This window comes from Pholis gunnellus (assembly GCF_910591455.1).
Source record: "Pholis gunnellus genome assembly, chromosome: 17".
NCBI lineage: Eukaryota > Metazoa > Chordata > Actinopteri > Perciformes > Pholidae > Pholis > Pholis gunnellus.
In genome coordinates this window covers 19,838,879-19,857,148 of record NC_136544.1, presented here as the reverse complement: position 1 = coordinate 19,857,148, position 18,270 = coordinate 19,838,879, and the positions used below count along the sequence as shown (strand labels likewise).

The 18,270-nt window shown below is 40.9% G+C and overlaps 3 protein-coding genes across 4 annotated transcripts; 2 read left to right on the top strand and 1 right to left on the bottom strand.

Annotated features, from left to right (window-relative positions):
- Positions 1-527: 527 nt before the first annotated feature.
- Positions 528-9,962, bottom strand: map2k4a (mitogen-activated protein kinase kinase 4a). Of its 2 annotated transcripts, XM_079177534.1 has the most exons (13): positions 9,610-9,962; positions 8,668-8,703; positions 7,914-7,946; positions 6,230-6,332; positions 5,971-6,145; positions 5,771-5,890; positions 5,564-5,683; positions 5,426-5,477; positions 5,199-5,326; positions 2,742-2,819; positions 1,911-2,059; positions 1,730-1,775; positions 528-1,108 (listed from the first exon to the last, which is right to left on the bottom strand). In XM_079177534.1, the coding sequence occupies exons 1-13, from the start codon at positions 9,734-9,736 to the stop codon at positions 995-997; spliced, it is 1,281 nt and encodes a 426-aa protein (XP_079033660.1). In that variant the 5' UTR covers positions 9,737-9,962; the 3' UTR covers positions 528-994. The 2 variants fall into 2 exon arrangements, with proteins under 2 accessions (XP_079033660.1, XP_079033661.1); XM_079177535.1 differs by lacking the exon at positions 7,914-7,946.
- A 1,452-nt stretch (positions 9,963-11,414) lies between these two features.
- On the top strand, positions 11,415-13,381 carry tmem220 (transmembrane protein 220). The gene is made up of 6 exons (XM_079178236.1): positions 11,415-11,534; positions 11,719-11,748; positions 11,824-11,884; positions 12,105-12,228; positions 12,803-12,862; positions 12,985-13,381. Exons 1-6 carry the CDS (start codon positions 11,442-11,444, stop codon positions 13,115-13,117), a joined length of 501 nt encoding a protein of 166 aa, XP_079034362.1. The 5' UTR covers positions 11,415-11,441; the 3' UTR covers positions 13,118-13,381.
- Positions 13,382-13,736: 355 nt separating this feature from the next.
- Positions 13,737-17,988, top strand: sco1 (synthesis of cytochrome C oxidase 1; the record flags this gene model as incomplete). Its single annotated transcript, XM_079177103.1, has 7 exons — positions 13,737-13,901; positions 14,535-14,639; positions 15,050-15,140; positions 15,265-15,462; positions 15,552-15,644; positions 16,618-16,733; positions 16,832-17,988. The coding sequence occupies 7 exons, from the start codon at positions 13,737-13,739 to the stop codon at positions 16,976-16,978; spliced, it is 915 nt and encodes a 304-aa protein (XP_079033229.1). The 3' UTR covers positions 16,979-17,988.
- Positions 17,989-18,270: the final 282 nt, after the last annotated feature.

Genomic DNA, 18,270 nt, shown 5'->3' with positions numbered 1-18,270 from the left:
GCCATCACTTGAAGGTTTCGACGATACATTTTAGATTTAAAATATATTTAAAGGGAAACAACGCCAAATTTCAACATTCATACATGTTATTCTTATGGACTAAGACCCCAAAAACAACAAGTTCCTCCTGAATCCCCAAACCTTCTACTGCTCCGTAGAATCCCTACGTAGACATGAAGAGCTCATTCTAAACTAACAAAAACACTGATTCTAATCTTATGAAACATACATCCCCTCTATGCTAATAGAGCCCCTAAACCCTCCACACGGACCCCTTTAAGTTCAACCCATCCAAAGAACAGAGACACACACACACACACACACATGTCCTTTCTCCTCCTTTATTCATACATCAGCATATAGTCCACTGTACAGCGAGGACTGGACTGCAGGTCTAACATGATTCGGACCACCGACACTTTTTTAAACTGCTTTATACCCAGAGAAGCAAAGTTCCATTAAGATACCAAACACGATGCTTTCAGTTACGCACATGGAAAGAGGTGGGACAATTCACAAAGAGCATGATTCCAGTATGTTGAAGAATTGACTTTTTTTTTTTTTTTGGTTCCATAAATACAAGTTTGACATTATTATTATTATTATTATTTCTTTAATTTTTTTTAAATCACTGTACTAACCACGGAGGCGTGTCCTCGTTAAGATGAGTCAAGACCGTATGATTGATTCCGCTGCTACTATACTTACATGTGCGCGTGTGTGTGTGTGCGTGTGTGTGAGAGAACAAGAGAGAAACAGAAGTGTTGATATATTATACAGACATGACTGAAATGAACACCACTGTTATTGCAAATGGTGTGTTTTTTTGTTTTTTTACGATTCTCTTTTTAACACTGCAATAAGGGGACCAAGCAAATGTACACAAGGATTTTGTTTTGTTCACTTTCTTGTCTTTGTCTTCTTTTTCTTTTAGTTTAAGTGTGTTTTTACTGTTGCAGACTTGGTGAGTATATTTATTGGCGTGTTGTTGCCGTCAGTCCATGTACATCGGGGAGCTGGGAGACGTCGGCATCTGATCCATGAGCCGGCACACGTAGCTCGCCACGTCCACCGAGCGCTCCTCGTACATCTGGATGAACGGATCTTTCTGGAAGAGGAAAGTGGAGTTATGATACCAACAAAAAGAACAATGGAAGATTAAAATAAGGGATTTAAAGGGCGTCTCCTCGTGTTTTTGTGTGTAAGTGACGAACACTTTATTTAGTTGCTTCAGTATCGAGTAAAAAGCGCTGCAGCTGCTAAACGTGCTGCGATGTAATCAATCCTCACCGTCCATGTACCGACGAGAAACGTGCTGGGTTTTTCTGCTGACAGACTCAGATTGATTTTTCTTTACCTTACGTTTGATCCGGTCTGTTTGTTATCGAGTCTAACGAAGTCGAGCTCGAGGAGAAGTCTAAATATTCATCCGTCACATTGAAACTCTTTTAGATAACACTGTCACTCCTCTCTCCATCCTCTCACTGAAGTTTCCACCGTTGTATAAAAGAACGTCTTATTTCCCTTCAGGGTTCTTTTCACTTATAGTAACAATCTGAGCCCGTCAGTGGGCGAGTTAAGCAGAGTTAATTCCTTTAATAATGGACGTGTTTCAAAAGACTTACATACAAAAACACGAGGAAAATAGGGTTTAAAATGACCAAAGTCGTCCATTAACTTGGTTTGAAACATCTTCAGCGGATACTTTATCAGTGTAAACAGAACTCACCAGTAGCTCTTTGTACTTTGGCCTTTTTGACTCGTCCTTTGTAAGGCTGGAGAGAGAGGATGACAAATAAAACAAGTGTTAGAAGGAAGAAGCTGCAGTTCAGTCATTTGACCACCAGGGGGCCACAGCTGGAAACCAGGTTTCATTTTTTCAGGGAAATATTGCAGATTCATTTCCTCACCACACGTTGACAAAGGAGATGAATTTGGGGGAGAAGCGCCTCTCCTCCGAGTTGCTGAGCTGCGGCGGGTCTCCCCTCACCACCTGGGTCAGCTGGTCGAACACACTGTTCCACTTCGGGTAGGGGAACCTCCCGGTGGCCAGCTCGTACTGGAAGACACGGGACAACGTGATCAGGTACACACCGCTGCTCTAACACCACACACCGGGTGTGAAGGGCTCATCAGAAGGACTCCAGCACCCTCTCCAAATATCAAGCTCTTTTCAAAGAGCATTTTCAAGCTTGTGGTATAAACAACATTATAGATGGTACACACGTCACATTAAATCAGATGTTATTGTGCCGTAAACTACCAAACATGATGCAGCATCCTACAGGAGGGTGAGAAAATTAAACGAGTTTCACGTTTCAAAGTGTGTCACCCGTTTGTAAGCAGACCTGGCATCCCATAATAAGCAGGCAGAGCCAATAAAAAACAATCACTCTAACAATGTGCAGAAGGTCGGCAGCCAATCGGCTCCTTCGGTCCTTCTTCAATTAAATCAAAAACAAACCAACTCGAGCTCCTGATCTCCTTAAAAAGTGTTTTATAAAAATAAAGATCACCTCTGATATCATCAGTAATATACTAAAACATTAAACTTCCAGGGGAAAAGCAGAGGTGCTATTTAATACATGATGTGTATTCAAAGTATACATGACGGGTACAAATATCAGGTACTATGAAACACAAATGTGAATCCTGAACAATGACAGTGAAACGAACACATTCGTGTGATTCCATTGAATGTGTGACGGCGTTTAGTTCATTTCCTTCATGTTCAGACTCACCAGTGTGATTCCCAAACTCCAGACGTCTGAGCGGACGTCGTAGCCCTGCCGGGACGCGCTCGGGTCTATTCGCTCCGGCTGGAAAAAAACAAACAAACAGGAAACAGATTCACATTAAAAGTTTCAAAACAAAAGTAGACGGATAAATAAAAACACATGCTGGACTTTCAAAGACACGAGCGTTTCATTTAGAGAAGACGTTTCAGGTAAATCAGAGCAGAAGAACTCTTTAAATCAACATGTTCACAGCCACCAGATGTCACTGTGACTCAGCACTGAGGAGAGACACTAAAGGCCTCATTTGTACATGTTATTCATAAAAACATGGAGAAACGGATTTTTGTAGGTGTGTTGACAGTATTTTCTGACTTATTGACACAAAGAGAATCTCCTTCTGCAAAAACCTTTAAATCCAAAATGTCAACGACATGAAACGAGAACGTTGAAGCTGCTTTTATCCGATTGGAACGTTTTCAAAGCAGCACATAATTAAAGTAAGTGATGAACTGGAGGAGTTTCATGGTGAACATCTTTGAGTTAACTATTTAATTCATCTGTAGTTTCTCTGCCTCACTAGAAAACTCAAACACGTGTACATGAAGCAGATCATGAAGAACTTTGAATAATGAGTTTCATGATGTGAGAAGTGTTTTTAAAGCCTGCGTAGGTCGCTCAAAAACAGTTCCAGACTCCATTACAAGAAGGAAACAAGGTGTACACAACTAAAACTGGGTCAAACCCCCCACCCCCCCACCCCCTCCTGAGAATACCGAGACAGCTCATCACCTCTGGGCATGTTTCCACCTGCACAAAGCGCTTCATCAGCCCTCAGGTGAGCAGCGTGTTCCCTCACACACAGAGCTACTGTGAGGGGGAGAGAAGGAAGCTCTCTGAGGCCTGATTTAGACGCTCGTGTCACCCAGAGGAGAGGGGCGGTGTGTGTGGGACGGCCTGAGGGGGTTTTCTGTCATTTAATAATTCAATGTTTAATCAAAATAATGATTAGAATCACTGGTTGCAGCCCTAAAACAGCTGAACAACAACACAAAGAGTCTAACTTCCTCATGAATGTTTCCTGAGTTGTGTCTGTATTTAAACTATAAGAGGGGCTCCAGCAGCTGTCCTGAGGTCAGTGACGTCATTTAAAGCTGCTGCAACACCTGGACAGGAGCAAGAAACAGGAGCCCAGATTCCTGCCGCCTGAGCTCACAGCCGTGGGAAGCTCCACGTCATGAGTGTGTGTGTGTGTGTGTGTGTGTGTGTGTGTGTGTGTGTGTGAGTGAGGTGGCGTGCCGCTGGGTCGTGATCACGCCGAACCAAATTTAGAGTGGAAACTGCTGCGGAGGACGGAGGACGAAACCCCACGACAGAAAATAACCTGCAGTGATGACGACGCGCTGAGATCACCTCTTTGAACGGACACACACACACACACACACACACACACACACACACACACACACACACACACACACACACACACACACACACACACACACACACAGAATTCTGTGGCTCTGAAGGAGCTTCCTTAAAATAAAGAACGATACAACCCTGATGATGTCAGAGTGATGTCATCAGTGTTTTGTCCGTGTTACAAACTGCAGGTGTGGAGTTTTTAAGATGCAGGTATTTACCAGACAGAGTGAAAAATGAAATGCATCATGGGAAATGTAGGATTAACTGTTTTAGAGGTTGACACATATTAGGGAGTAAAAGTCTAAATATTTCCATCTCTGCTGCTTCAACTTTGGAAGAATAACAACTCCTATACCCACACACACACACACACACACACACACAATAATATAACTGCTGTCAGCAGACGAGTCAGATGATTTATGTCCATATCCTGTTTTAGTGAATTATGGGATGTAAGTACAGAGTGCAGCTGCAGAGGGAACATTGAAGAGTCTTTTACTTTGATCAAACCTCGACCGCGGACTGTGACCACAGACCGGATATGAGAAGTGGACGTGTTCATCGTGACGTCACTCGTTGGTTTGTGGATGTTTTGAAGCTTTGAGTTTGGCGATTTCTTGGCTTTTTGCAGCCAATGAACAGGAAGTGACCATATCTGGACTGAGGAGGAGTGCCGTAGAGACGCCGTATACGACTCTGGTGTCGACCTGTCAATCACAGTGTAGCCCCGCCCTAAAGCATCCCCTGCTTTATGGTCTGTTTGACTCTAAATGGACCATCATTTACTAAATGAACATCATGCTGTATTGAAGAAGACTTGAAACTAGAGATTGAGACCATAAACTCATGTTTACAATGTTTACTGAGGTAATAAATCAAGAGAGAAGTAGAGTCATTTTCTCATAGACTTCTATACAACCAGAGGAGTCGCCCCCTGGTGGACATTAGAGAGAATGCAGCTTTAACACATGAAGCTTTGGCTTCACTCAACAGAACCGGAGGTTGTCTCCCGGCTATAAGCTCAGTGTTACTTACTGCCATGTACGGTCTGCAGCCGGCATCTCTGGTCTTGGCGATGGAGTCCACCAGCTGTCCGCTGATGCCGAAGTCACACAGCTTGATGTTGCCGTTCCTGTCCAGGAGGATGTTTGACGGCTTAATGTCTGACGGGAGAGAGAGTGAGGAGAAACAATGAGGGCGTTAAGAGAGACGCCTGATTGGTTGAAAACACAGTTCAGATATAAGATCAGATCAGTCCTCACCTCTGTGGATTATTTTCAAGTTTTCTTTTAAGTGGTTAAGTGCCTTCACAGTCTGCGAAACACAAGAGAAGGTTTAGCAGCAGGAGTCAACACCAGGCTTCTTTATGTATCGTTTAAAGTGGGACACGAGGAACTTACAGCTAAAGTTATTTTCCCTAATATTTCCTCTGGAATCACGTCGTCTAATGAGCAATATACAAACTTGTAAAATTTGTCTAACGAGGTAGCCATAAGTTCCATACAAATCCAACAGTCGCCCTGAAACGCAAGAAGAGAGAGTCAACAGACCAACACTTATGTAATAATAATAATAATAATAATAATGAGAATAACTGGTGACGTCACCTCTCTGAACAGAGCGCCGTAAAACTGCACGATGTACGGACAGTCGCTGCTCCTCATCACCACGTCCAGGTCCATCAGCAGCTGCTTCTGCTCCTTCTCGTCCACCGTGGAGCGGATTCTCTGTCGAACAAAGAGACATTCAAGACGCTCGTAGTGGACGGGGGAGAATCTAAAGCCGGGGGTTGAGAGAAAAAAATCACCTTGACCGCCATGATCTGGTTGCTGGGCTTGTGCACCATCTTGTTGACGGAGCCGTAGGCCCCGCGGCCGATCTCGCCCAGGTCCTTGAGGTCCTCGGCGGTGAAGTCCCAGTGCTGCTCCGGGGAGATCTTCAGCTTTCCCGACGACTCGATGCTGTGTGTCCTCATCCTCTCTCTGCCAGAAGACAGAAGAACATATAAATATATATATATATATATGTCTAAATGTAGGATGTATTCTGCAGGAAGGTTCACTCACATGTGCGGGTTTTGAAAGGGCGGCCCGGCCGTGTTCAGTGTGAATCTAGTCGTGGGTTTGATCGGAGGGTTGGCGAAGTTCAGCTTCAGGGCTTTACGTTTACCTGAAAACAAAAAAAAACGACACAAAACCATCAACGTGATCTTAAAAGTGTTGAAGGATTGAGACCCAGAGCAGAAACCTGCTCCCCACGAGGACGGAGAGAGAGAGATGAGAACACAAACCAACGAAGCGAGAAAACAAAGAGGAGACGAGAACATTGATCCAGATTTACTCAAAGTCGGGAGGTCATGCTGTACACACACACACACACACACACACACACACACACACACACACACACACACACACACACACACACACACACACACACACACACACACACACACACACACACACACACACACACACACACACACACGACGGGGAAGACAACTCTGCATCACCATATAAGGACGTTTCTACTAAATACATTCCTAATGTCCTAGGATATACTCACCTGTGAGCCTGGGATACGTGTGGCGATATTCTTTATTTATAATTATTGTTAACAGTAATCAGTGAGGCTCCCTGTAGCTCCTTCATCACCACGAACACTCGACTTCATCCTGACTTTAGATTCACGTCTTCAGGAGGAACCAGCTGGTCGATAGTTTTGGTCTTTTTATGAGATTTCTTAACAATAAGAAAAGTGTAGAATAATAATTATAAATGTAGAATAACACCTTCTGACATCTATTGCTCTCGTGCTTCTCGCTACTCAGCATCTCAAGTTGTTCAGCTGTTCAGCAGCAGATAAACTCGTCCAGCTTTCAGTAAAATAAAACCACTTTCTTAATCCAGTGTTTGATGCAGAAACACAAACGTAGCATGCTGCTAAAAACACCAACACACACAAACACACACACATACACACACACACACACACACAGAATAAAGGGGGAACAGAAAACACTGACGCACGACATGCTTCTCAAGGCCAACTGCTTTGATTTCACCTCGCCGCTCTCCGCTCCGCCCCCCGAAACACCAGAAGAAGAATGCGAGCGCTTGAACTCCCGTCGGCTCGAATGCAAAACATTCCTCGTGAACGACAACATGTGCTCCTTGTCTTGACAAGCGAGAGCTGTGCTGAGGTGCACCCATGCCAACACAATAAAAGAGACAAACCGGTTGAACACAAAGTGTAAAGTGACAACACACCACGGGCACCACTGCTGCTGGTTAGTCGCACACTGAAAGGCAGTCAGCTCGAGCTTCCATTAGTGTGATGTGATTAATAAAGGTTCTTTAGTTGGGAGAACTCTTCTCGTCACTCAGGAGGACAGACGATCAATGCGAGCTCTGAGTGTTAGGCTTGTGCCGATGAGGATGAACACAACTCACCTGCTTGAATCAGTAGAAATGAGGCTAAACTGCACTTTTAATGCTGCACATTAATTCTACAGTTGATGATTAACCCTTTGTTTTGTTAAAAGAATTTAAAATATCCTTAAATATGTGACAAGCTGCAGCCTTCCTCCCGTTATCTGCGCTAGCGACACAAGCCTACGTGAACCCGTCTCGAGGTCTGGACTTGGATTAGTTGAGCACAGCAGGACAGACTCCCCCCCAAAAACCAGACCGTCAGGCGGGAAACAGAGGGGTGAGAACTGTTGGTGCTGAAGCAGAGAGAGGTTCTTACTTGGGGGAGCTCCAGACAGGTTTATCTGAAAGCCTACAGAGGTGAGAAGACAGCTTTTATTTTGATTTCACATTTCGTTACGTGGTCTTTGTGAGTTGGACCCCTAACGTTACCGCCCCTCCTTCTAAAAAACGGTTCAGGATTCACACACGATCACAGAAATTGGCCTTTAGACGCATCAGCATGCAGGAAAACAACTACGAGCGCCGGATGAAGGACGAGCGTGTCGGTCGGTGTGACGGGAGGATGAAAGAGGAACAACCATCGATGACCAAAATAAAAAGGCGAGTATGAATTACCGTCACGAAAGACAAGATTACAGTTTAATACGGGACAGCTCACCATCAGTCAGCATCATGTCAGCAGTTAGGAATCATTAGTTAGCAGCAGTAAGGTAGAAAACAAAAAGGTGAGATCTGATCAGGGACGTGTGAAAGCACAACACATCACACAGCTGAGCAATGAGGATTATAAACTCAAAGCCTGGATTATTATCACTGTTGGGATTAATTAAAGTGGCATCTCCTCCTTAGCAGGGACACCAAATCAACATGCATCTCAGTTATAAGTCCAGTTATAATGATTCATTAAACAAACTAACTCTACAAACTGTTTCACAGCATCATGTTGGAGCTAAAGACTCGATCACGATCACAGCCGGTTGTGTTACTTTCTACGTATTTTGCGTCTCGTCTCGTCTTAAAGACTGAAAGCGTTCCGATCAAGCTGCGGAGTAAAAGAAGCGTGTAGCTACCTGTTTCACTCTGACATCTCCAGCAGGTGTTGGACTCTGGGAAGTCAAAACAAGAGAAAAAAACACAGCATTGAGATGAGCGTTTGGTTTTTCATGAGACATGAATAAAGAGATTCTTTTATTTTGTTCACGAGACCTCAGAAGCACAGAGCAGCTCCGTGTTTCTCTGAGCTCACGTGGACTCAACTGCTGCGTGACAACGCTGCAAAGAACGGAGGAGAACCCCATCGAACCCGACGATCAATTTAGTTTAGCCGACCTCGTACGCAGCGTGACATATTGTCTTAATTGTGAAGATGTTTTGATAAACTCGGCACATTAAACATGTTAGTGTTCTGCAAACCACACACACACTGATGACATCTATGTGGAGTTTGTGTGATTTAAAAAAAAAAGAAAAACTTCACAATTATCTTTTAAAACATCTGCAGCAATAGTTGAGACTCATTAGACCACAAAACACAAAAAAATCTGTGCAACATAAATACACATTATCCTGTCTGTATATACCATATTTTACTTATTGTGGATTTTTTTTACTTATTTAACATTCTTCACTGTTTTATTATGATTACGTATTTCTAATACTTGTGTTGATGCATGCACACTGTGCCCACTGTGCTGCTGTAATCCTGTAAATGTCCTCACTGCGGGACTAATACAGGATTATTTTATTTCATCTTATTTTATTTTATCTAATTGCCCATTTGGCAACGTCATTATCTCCATCTCATAACTAATAATAAAATAACTGACTATCGTTTCTCTTGGGGGTAATAATACTGTGAATATATACATTTGATCTCCCAGTGCTGGGAGTAGCCTGAGCCTCCCACTCAATGCTAACAGTAACCTTCACTGCAGCAGACTGGGAGCTCGCAGCTAACACGCATTAGTATTTATATGTATTCGTATTTATTGTGCATAACGTGCACTTCTCACCCTGCATGCTGCTCATCGTGGTGATGTGAGATCCTGCGTTGTTGCCGCCGCTGCTGCTGCTGTGGCTGCTTGTTGTCGAGTTGTTCGGACTGGGAGTCGCCATTGTTGTGTGTTGTTTGAATTCCATCAGCAGCACCGGGGCTGCAATGCAGATACACGGAGGACAATTTTTAAATGTGTTAAAATTACACGATTATTTTTTTTTTTTTTTAAATAAAGTTCCGTGCAACGTTAGAAGCTGTTCATGTAGTAACGTTAACAAAAAACTACAACCATCCAGCTAGGCTAACGCTAACTAAGCTGGCTAGCGGTGCTTAGCCAAGAAGCTGTAAGAGCCGCAATCAGCTGACCAAGTGACACATGTCAACACCCACAGCGTCACGGAGCTAACAGGAAGCTAGCGGTGGTTAGCCGAGACAAAGCCGGATGTTACGTTGTGTTTGTTTCAAAATAAAACGACAAAAAGTGTATGTTAAAAGGTATTATGGCTCCTTTAGTTTTACTGAACGGAAACTGATTTAGAATTTAAATTTGAGATAAAACAGTGGAATGTGTGCAGTAGTCTGGAGTGGGACTATGCCTGACATTCCATACAAACATGCTATTTTTCAGAATCGTTTGCATATTTTCATTTCTTTTCTGTGTATACAACGGTGGAAAACTGTAATACACAGTTCACAATACTGCAGATATATAGATATTGCAATACTTTATATTGCAATTTTGCTGGTAAATGTGGAGTTAATTTCAAAGACCTTATAATACGCTGTGTATAATAATATATCAAACATCATTAGTTGATTATATTTTGTATTAATGATCTTTATCTGCAAAGTAAGGAACTAATGTTGACTAATGTAAGTAGTAAAAAGCACATTTTTTTATGTATTTTGTGTTTATTGTCTTTAATGTTGTGAGAAAAAGACAAACGTCCGTACAATGTAGTGATTATGATTCTAGTTTTTGTATTTATTGCGATTAAATAGATTTTTTTTTTGGACCATACACCAAAAAAATGAATAAGTTAATGTATTTAAAATATATGTAACAATACAATTGTTTTATAGATTTATTTCCTTGTCTTTGTTGTTTTCAGTGTGTGTTCTTGTTATTTTGTCCCTTTATACGTGTGTGTATGTTTAGCCTTTTGACTTTGTATTATAATAATAAACTAAAACAATAAGAATTGAAACACATTTATCTTGTTTAAGATTATATTTATTGTCCGATAACCATTTTCATAACAAGCCATAAACAAAACTTTAAAAAAAACCGTTTTGATTTTACTTTGTAAAGAACTACCGGAAGTCACATCTCTGCCTCGTGGGTACCTTGACGTCACTGCGGAGAATGTGTGCTCATTTTGTTGTACGGGGTCAGCCGGGGCAGAAAACCTCCCAAGATGTAATCCAACGTAGTTAAATATGAATAAACCTGACTGTTTGAGATATATTCTTCCACATTAGAATATAATTCTGTTATAAAAACAGTAGTTAGATTATCGGACTGTATCTCTGGCTGTAGTGCTGACGTGTTCTGACGGTTATACAACCTCAAATCACACAAACATACAAGAACATCCGCTTTAATTCATCGTCTGTGGGTTTATATCACATCAAAAAGGGTGTTTGGTCTCGTGTGGAGATAAAGACATTTACTAGGTTGTGAATTATTGTGACATTTTAGCTCAACATGCAGTAAATCGTAGTTAATACCAAACGAACGTCCCTCACCGGTTTATCACACTATAAACACGGCGGTCAGTGCGTTTGTTTTCCTGCATATTTAGGTCCCGTTGGCCCGGGCGGGGAGGTGAAAGGTTCAAAACAACAATGGGAGAAGTTTGTAAGTCGTGGCTTTCTGTCATTTGGCGAGTCTGCAACTTTTTAATGTCTTTATTCTTCGCTCTTGCAACTTACGTCCAGGTGAGCGTTTAACTTTAGGATAAAAACGTCTTCATGCATCCTCTTAAATCATATTAACGCATCACTTTTACTTTTTTACTTAGTTAATATTCTTTACTGTTTGATTACTTATTTCTAATACTTGTTTTGTACTATGTCTCTTGTTTGCACGATGCACAATGCTGCTGTATCTTATCTACTTCAGATCAATGATCCAGACGCAGGGGTGTGGATGGTGAGCTCACAGTTATTCCACATATTGTACATTTGCTTTATGTAATTTCCTAATAACACAACGTTTCCGCTGCAGGTTGGTTACGGTGTCCCTGCAGTCCTGTGTGCATGTGTTGGCTTCAAACCCCACGTGACAGGTAGTCAGATAACTCTGTAGTAAATGTATCCCCTAATGAGAATTAAAACCTTATTAAATTACCTTGAATTCAGCTACTTTCTGTTTTCCTACACTTGAATGCATCTTATTTCCTGCTGTGATAGCGCCGCCACGTGGCTCTCTCGCGACGGTGCAGCTCAGTTCAGTACAAGAAGCTGCAGATGCGGTTCTCCGTTCATGTGTTGGTTTCCTCTCTGCAGAGACTTTGCCCTGGAGGCGCGTGGCTGATCTCCACGTGCTGATCTCCAGCGCTGTTGTTTCCATGTTGGGATGGAGACTCTTCAGAGAGAGAATCACTGAGATCTTCCAGCAGGAGGAGGGCAGGTAGACTCTTTACTGATAGCTCTGTAGAGATCAGACACCTCAACTTTACATTCTATCTTTACATTATTATGACAGGTTATTCCTACTGCTCACTCTCTGTACGATGTTTTTGGATTGCCGTTAAAAGGGGAATAGAAGGTATTATAGTTTATGTTATTGTCTTTGTTTGGGGTAATGCCTCCTGAAATGATGGATATTCGGGAACAGACTCTCAAAAAGTGGTTATAAGTAATTGGAGGAAAGTCTGAGTTTCTAAGAAGTAGTGGGGCGAATTAAAATCATGGAGATAATCAGTAATAACGTGTAAATGTTTGTGCAAAATAGAATGAAATCACATGAAATGAATGTGAACAGGTATATGTGGACGGATGAATGTCTGTTATACTTATACATACATACATACATACATACATATATATATATATAGATCTCACTTTTACACGAACAACAGTAAAATCATGAATCACTTTAAAAACTATAAAATAATAACAAAACAATAGCTAATTCAATTATAAGCAGAATTGATTCAGGTAAAATAATAATGTGACATTAATATATTTTTTCCTCCTTTTAGAGAATTTTCTGGTCTCATGTTGACGGCTGTTTGGCTTCTCCTGTGTCGTCACTCTGGAAGGTAAAATGAAGACGTAAACAGTTTTAAATCTTTGTTAATATAAAGATGATCGATGAAACACTTGTTTTTATACCCAGTATGTGTGTTTTTTTACTAATCTTTACTCCACTCTTCTCTGTCAGGGCTCCAGTCGGGATGCTCAGAGTCTCAACAGCTGTTTCCATCACAGTGTTCCCCTTTGTGGCCTGGCTTTACTACTACATCCATAAGGAGCTGAGATCAAACTGGCCTTCACATTGTCAAACTGCTATTTAGAAAATACACTTCTTCCTTATTTTGGCAGATGAAATATTCCTTTTGTTACGTTCTTTGACTGACAATCCTGGACCAAGAACGCTGCTTAAGTGAAGCCTTTATTAGTATCATTCAATACAAACATGTGCCAGCTAAATGGTTTCACCTAAAGAAGGATTTTTGTTTTTTTTCATCTAATGTTGTGTCTTTAAGTTCCATTTCATTTTGTTTATTATTTAATTTTGTTGGGGTCTTAAAGTTCAGACCTTAATCTTCTGTCAAATTAAGTGCAATGTATGAATAATATAAAATATAAAAAACAAAGTGAATCATAAACTTTTTTTTCTCCACGTTACATGAGTTTCCGCCCTCCAGGGGGCAGCAGAGAGCACTATGACTAACAAGATAACAGAAGAAGATGTAAAACACGTCATTTCCTGTCATAAGTAACGGCTATCTGGACGCTGATCTGAGAGCAGCCTTTTTACTTTCGAATCAACCGTTTTTAACCTAACACGAATATGTAGAACTGACTCGAGAACAGCAGTTTGTACGCCGTATCTCCTCTTCGCTATCACGTTTTGTAAACTTGTCACCGCTTCCTCATTGGAGCAGCGGTTGGTTCAGTCAAGGTCCAGACATGGCGCTGAGTGTTTTATACCACAGCCTGGGATGCCGGTTGTCTCACAGTAACGTTAAACTCCTACAAACAAGTACTCGGATACTAACAGTCAGGCTCGCACACAGTATCTTACGGAGGGAAACCGGACCGGAACACAAACTGTCACCAGTTCACTGCTGCCTGGTAGGTCAAAGCTGTCGGACGGTATCAGGTGTGACACCAGACTCCATTCAGAAATATAGCAAATAAACGCACGCATCACCTAAAACACGACTTCCGTTAGCATTAAAAAACACATATTTGTGTAACACTCATTTCAGTTTAACTTGACATTAAAATCAAATTTTTTGTTTTAGTGCGTCACAGTGTATTTTTATAGTGAAACATTTGATAAAACCTTTCTTAAAACTACCAAAATACTGGCGAAAAAGGTGTCTGGTTTAAATAAAACTTATTTTTTTCTTTTTTCTATTTTATTTAATTAATTTAGGCGTTTTGTTTATTTTTTTCCACGGTTATTTGTCTTTTTTATTTATTTATTTTTATTTATTTGTTTCTATCTGTGTATGATGTCGGTGTGTTTGGACGAATAAAAGCTTAAATAATAAATAAAACACTCAATAATTTAGAGACGTCTCCAGTTACGTTACCTGTCTTCCCATCATGCAACACCACGTTACATTAGCACATATTTGAATGGAGTTTGGCACAACACCTGTGTGTTTTTATAACCACTAAAGGCTAGATATTGTAGTGTAATGAGAGGTTTTTAACTCTAACCACATCTCTTTTTCTCCTGTGTTTGCTCATTAACAGGTGCATGTGAGTCAGCGGTTCACCTGCAGAGCAGCTCAACACTCCAGAACATTCTCCTCCATTCCTCCACCGCCGTCATCAGGGCAGAAGAAGAAGAAGTCTGGGGTAAGATTAAAGTTCAAACCCTCAGTGTGACATGACTTCACTCAAATATAATACGAATTAACTGAGAAGTAATGGTAAAGTAATCAATTTATTCTTTTGCATTTTTACCACAAATTTGTGACTGTATATCAGTGGAAAAACAACTTATTTCAAGAAACATATTTGGGACTTTATGCATATGGAGAAGTGTTTATGAATAATAGTTCGGTTTCTCTCAGGACAGACAGAATATTTACAGTTTAGTCTAACGCATTGAATAAAATCATTGTAATCTTTGTTTTAATAAAAACCTCCTCAGAGTTTGTTAGAGAAGAGAATCTCTGAACATCCGTGAAGAACAGAACATTACCAGAGTTCAGCATCGTGTTGAAGTGCAACGATTCCTCTGATTCTATTTTGTCTCTTTAAAGCCGGTGACGTGGAAATCTTTAGCCGTAACGTTTGCTATCGGAGGCACTCTGCTCGGAGGGATGAAATATTTAAAGAAGGAGAAGGAGGAGCGTAAGTATTCTACTTCTTCAATGTGTAAAACAAGTGAATAAATTGTAGATTTTCATTAAAACTAATTGAATAGGCGCTATCCAATAATGAGCGCTGGTCTGAGTCTTTAATTGTTCGTCTGCAGAGATTGAAAAGGAGCGGACCAAGTCGATCGGCCGGCCGGCGCTGGGCGGCCCGTTCTCGCTCATCGATCACAACAACAAACCCAGTAAGAGCGAGGACTTCCTCGGCCAGTGGGTGCTCATCTATTTTGGGTTCACTCACTGCCCCGACATCTGCCCGGACGAAATAGAGAAGATGATTGAAGTGGTGGATGAAATAGGTGATTAAAAACATCAGGACTCGTGATGAACGAGAGATTCAGTGTCGGGGTTTCTTCCTCAAACGTCGTCTTCTTGTTTTGTTCCTCAGATAAAATAAAGTCTCTTCCAAACCTGACGCCGATCCTCATCACCATCGATCCGGACAGAGACACGACGGAGGCCATGAATGCTTATGTGAAAGGTACAGGAACACGTTTCCTCTTTACTGTACGGCAGGAAGTGCTGCTTCAACAGGAAGGGGAGTTAAGATCCACAGATTTGGGGGAATTCTCATCAAAATGATCTTCTTCAAACCAAACTATGATACAAATGTTAAATACTGAAGTCACGCAGGTTTTCCTCCGATTACGTTTCTCTTAAAAACGACAGCTTACCGTTCAGCAAGATGTCTAAATTATCTTCAGAGTCAATGTGAGCGACGTAAAGTGCAACATCTGTAGAATGCAGCTGGTTTTATTTCAGCATCAAGTGCAGAAGATTTCCCAAAAACTTAAAACAAAATGTCCAATAACTTTGCTCCAAAACAGCATCCCGAAACCGCTGCATGGGATGGATTCTTCCTCTTTGCAGCCGCACGCGTCACTGACTTCAGGTCAGATCTATAGAAGTGATAATAACAATAACAATAAGTGGATATGATTTTAAAAGATAGAGCACCTTTAAGAAGAAGTATTGCTGTCAAATTTAAAAATATTTCACATGAACTCATTAATATGACAGAATAACATAGAATACATTATTTGCATTTTTATGATAAAATGATGGCGAGAGATCCAGTTTTGCCAGAAAAACAGTGACGTAATCTCAGGAAGTAATAATTTAAACATCAATATGTCTAATAATCCTCAAACATCTATCTTTTGTCTGATGACTTGATTGAACCACAGTATTCATCTACATATATATTCATTTATACATAGATAGTTACTGTACTTAATCAGTTATGTTTCATTTACAAATTAATAACTTTCTTTAGACTTCAGCTTCTTAAATGTTAACTCATTATGATAGTTTCCTTCTCCTTTGTGGCCGTAAAGTGAATATTTGACGTTGGAGGACGTCTTCTTAGCCTTTTAGGAAACATTTTCTGACATTTTGAAGACCAAAAAATACTAATCATCACTAATACATAATGCATGTCGTGTATATTTCAGATTTTTCCCCGAAGCTGATTGGCCTGACGGGACCGACGCCTCAGATCGAGCAGGTCTCCAGAGCCTTCAGAGTTTATTACAGTCAGGGACCAAAGGACGAAGACAACGACTACATCGTGAGTGTGACCTGCTCCTTCTTCCTCAAACTCATCGTCACAACAGCGCTAACATGACGCACTAAACATTTGAATCCTCGCCTCTTTGCTGCCTGCAGGTGGATCACACCATCATCATGTACCTGGTGGGACCCGACGGAGAGTTTGCCGAGTACTTCGGACAAAACAAAAGAAGCGCCGAGATCAGCAGCTCCATAGCGTCGCACATGAGGAAGTACAAGAAGGAAAAGGGAGCGGCAGCTTAAAAGCCCTCTACGGACCGACAGGTTCAATCACTACTAATGTGTATTTATTCTGGACATGCTGTGGGACAAAGTGTCTGCAGTAACATTCCTTTTAAACCAGTCGTGTGCAGCAGAAAACTGATGGCGTGAAAGGCAGCAACACGTGCCTCCTGTTTGAAAACAATGTGCACAGATCATCTCCATGAGATCAATAACTCTGATTTCTGATGCACAGAATGAGGAAATAACCTGTGATTTGATTTTGTGATAAAAATACAAAATACAGCTACGTGTTGGATATTTTATTGTGTTTGATCGACCGTTACTTCCAAACGCTTTAGTGGTAAACTATTGATCAGGACGTAGTGAACGCCTTCAGTATGTGTAGAGTTTAAGCATGTGTGACTCTGGAGCCCCCCGGTGGTCGAGGCAGGAAACGCAACAGCATCCTGAACCAGTTTTCATCCTCGTTTCATTTTAAATCCAAATAATTCAACCAGCACTATAATCTTATCTCTGGAGAGATAATAGTGACAGAAAGACTAAATGTAGCAGAATAAGAGCTTTGAAGAGACACATAATGTTTGTTTGCTGTAAAAAGTGAAATTGGGAAACGAGAAATTGGATTTCCAAGGAAATCTGTTTTTACAGAAACTTCACAGGAGATATGAAAAATTAAATTCCTTATTAAGGCAATCGATGCCCTAAAACACAGGAGGACATGAACATATTAAATGTCTGTGTGTTTAAACTGATATATCTTATAATACTGACGCTGAAACGTCCTTCAGTGTCAGTATTTAAGGGTTTATCAGTACGATCAAATACACCAAACGTTTAGATGGTCAGTATTTGTACGTAGTGATGAGACGATGGAGGGTTTGATGGTGAAACATTTTCTGAAAAGTTGTCCAAGTAGAGAAGTGGAAAAATACAACCTGATTCAAAAATTACAAAAACAGAAATGATCTTTTAGGAAAGAACAGATTTACACAATAATTTATTCATCTATCCTTTATTTATTAAGAGTGACCTTATTATTTACAATTACCTTATTTATGTTTGGTTTATCTGAGATGCAATAAACTTAATTGTTTGTTAACTGAATGTGAGGTGAAGTGATTTCAGTGTGTTTTAGTGTCATTTTCAGAGGATGATGTCATCATTTAGACCAGAATGACTGTTATCGTAATCGTCGAAGAGTGAAAACCCGGCGTGAGAAACGACGTTATCTGCTTTACAAACGTACAGTTTGATTCAGTTTAGAACCTCTTGTCTGGTTGAAGGTTTCAACCAGAAGCAGCCGGTTTTAG

What these genes read in the sequence shown, in the direction of transcription:
- tmem220 (XM_079178236.1), top strand. Translation starts at nt 11,442, where the DNA reads ATGGGAGAAGTTTGTAAGTCGTGGCTTTCTGTCATTTGGCGAGTCTGC. An exon ending in CTCTTGCAACTTACGTCCAG is followed by an intron (nt 11,535 to 11,718) that starts GTGAGCGTTTAA and finishes TATCTACTTCAG; the next exon opens with ATCAATGATCCAGACGCAGG. An exon ending in CTTCAAACCCCACGTGACAG is followed by an intron (nt 11,885 to 12,104) that starts GTAGTCAGATAA and finishes TCCTCTCTGCAG; the next exon opens with AGACTTTGCCCTGGAGGCGC.
- map2k4a (XM_079177534.1), bottom strand. Translation starts at nt 9,736, where the DNA reads ATGGAATTCAAACAACACACAACAATGGCGACTCCCAGTCCGAACAAC. An exon ending in CCCTTTCAAAACCCGCACAT is followed by an intron (nt 6,146 to 6,229) that starts GTGAGTGAACCT and finishes GTCTTCTGGCAG; the next exon opens with AGAGAGGATGAGGACACACA. An exon ending in CAAAGTACAAAGAGCTACTG is followed by an intron (nt 1,109 to 1,729) that starts GTGAGTTCTGTT and finishes TTCCTCTTCCAG; the next exon opens with AAAGATCCGTTCATCCAGAT.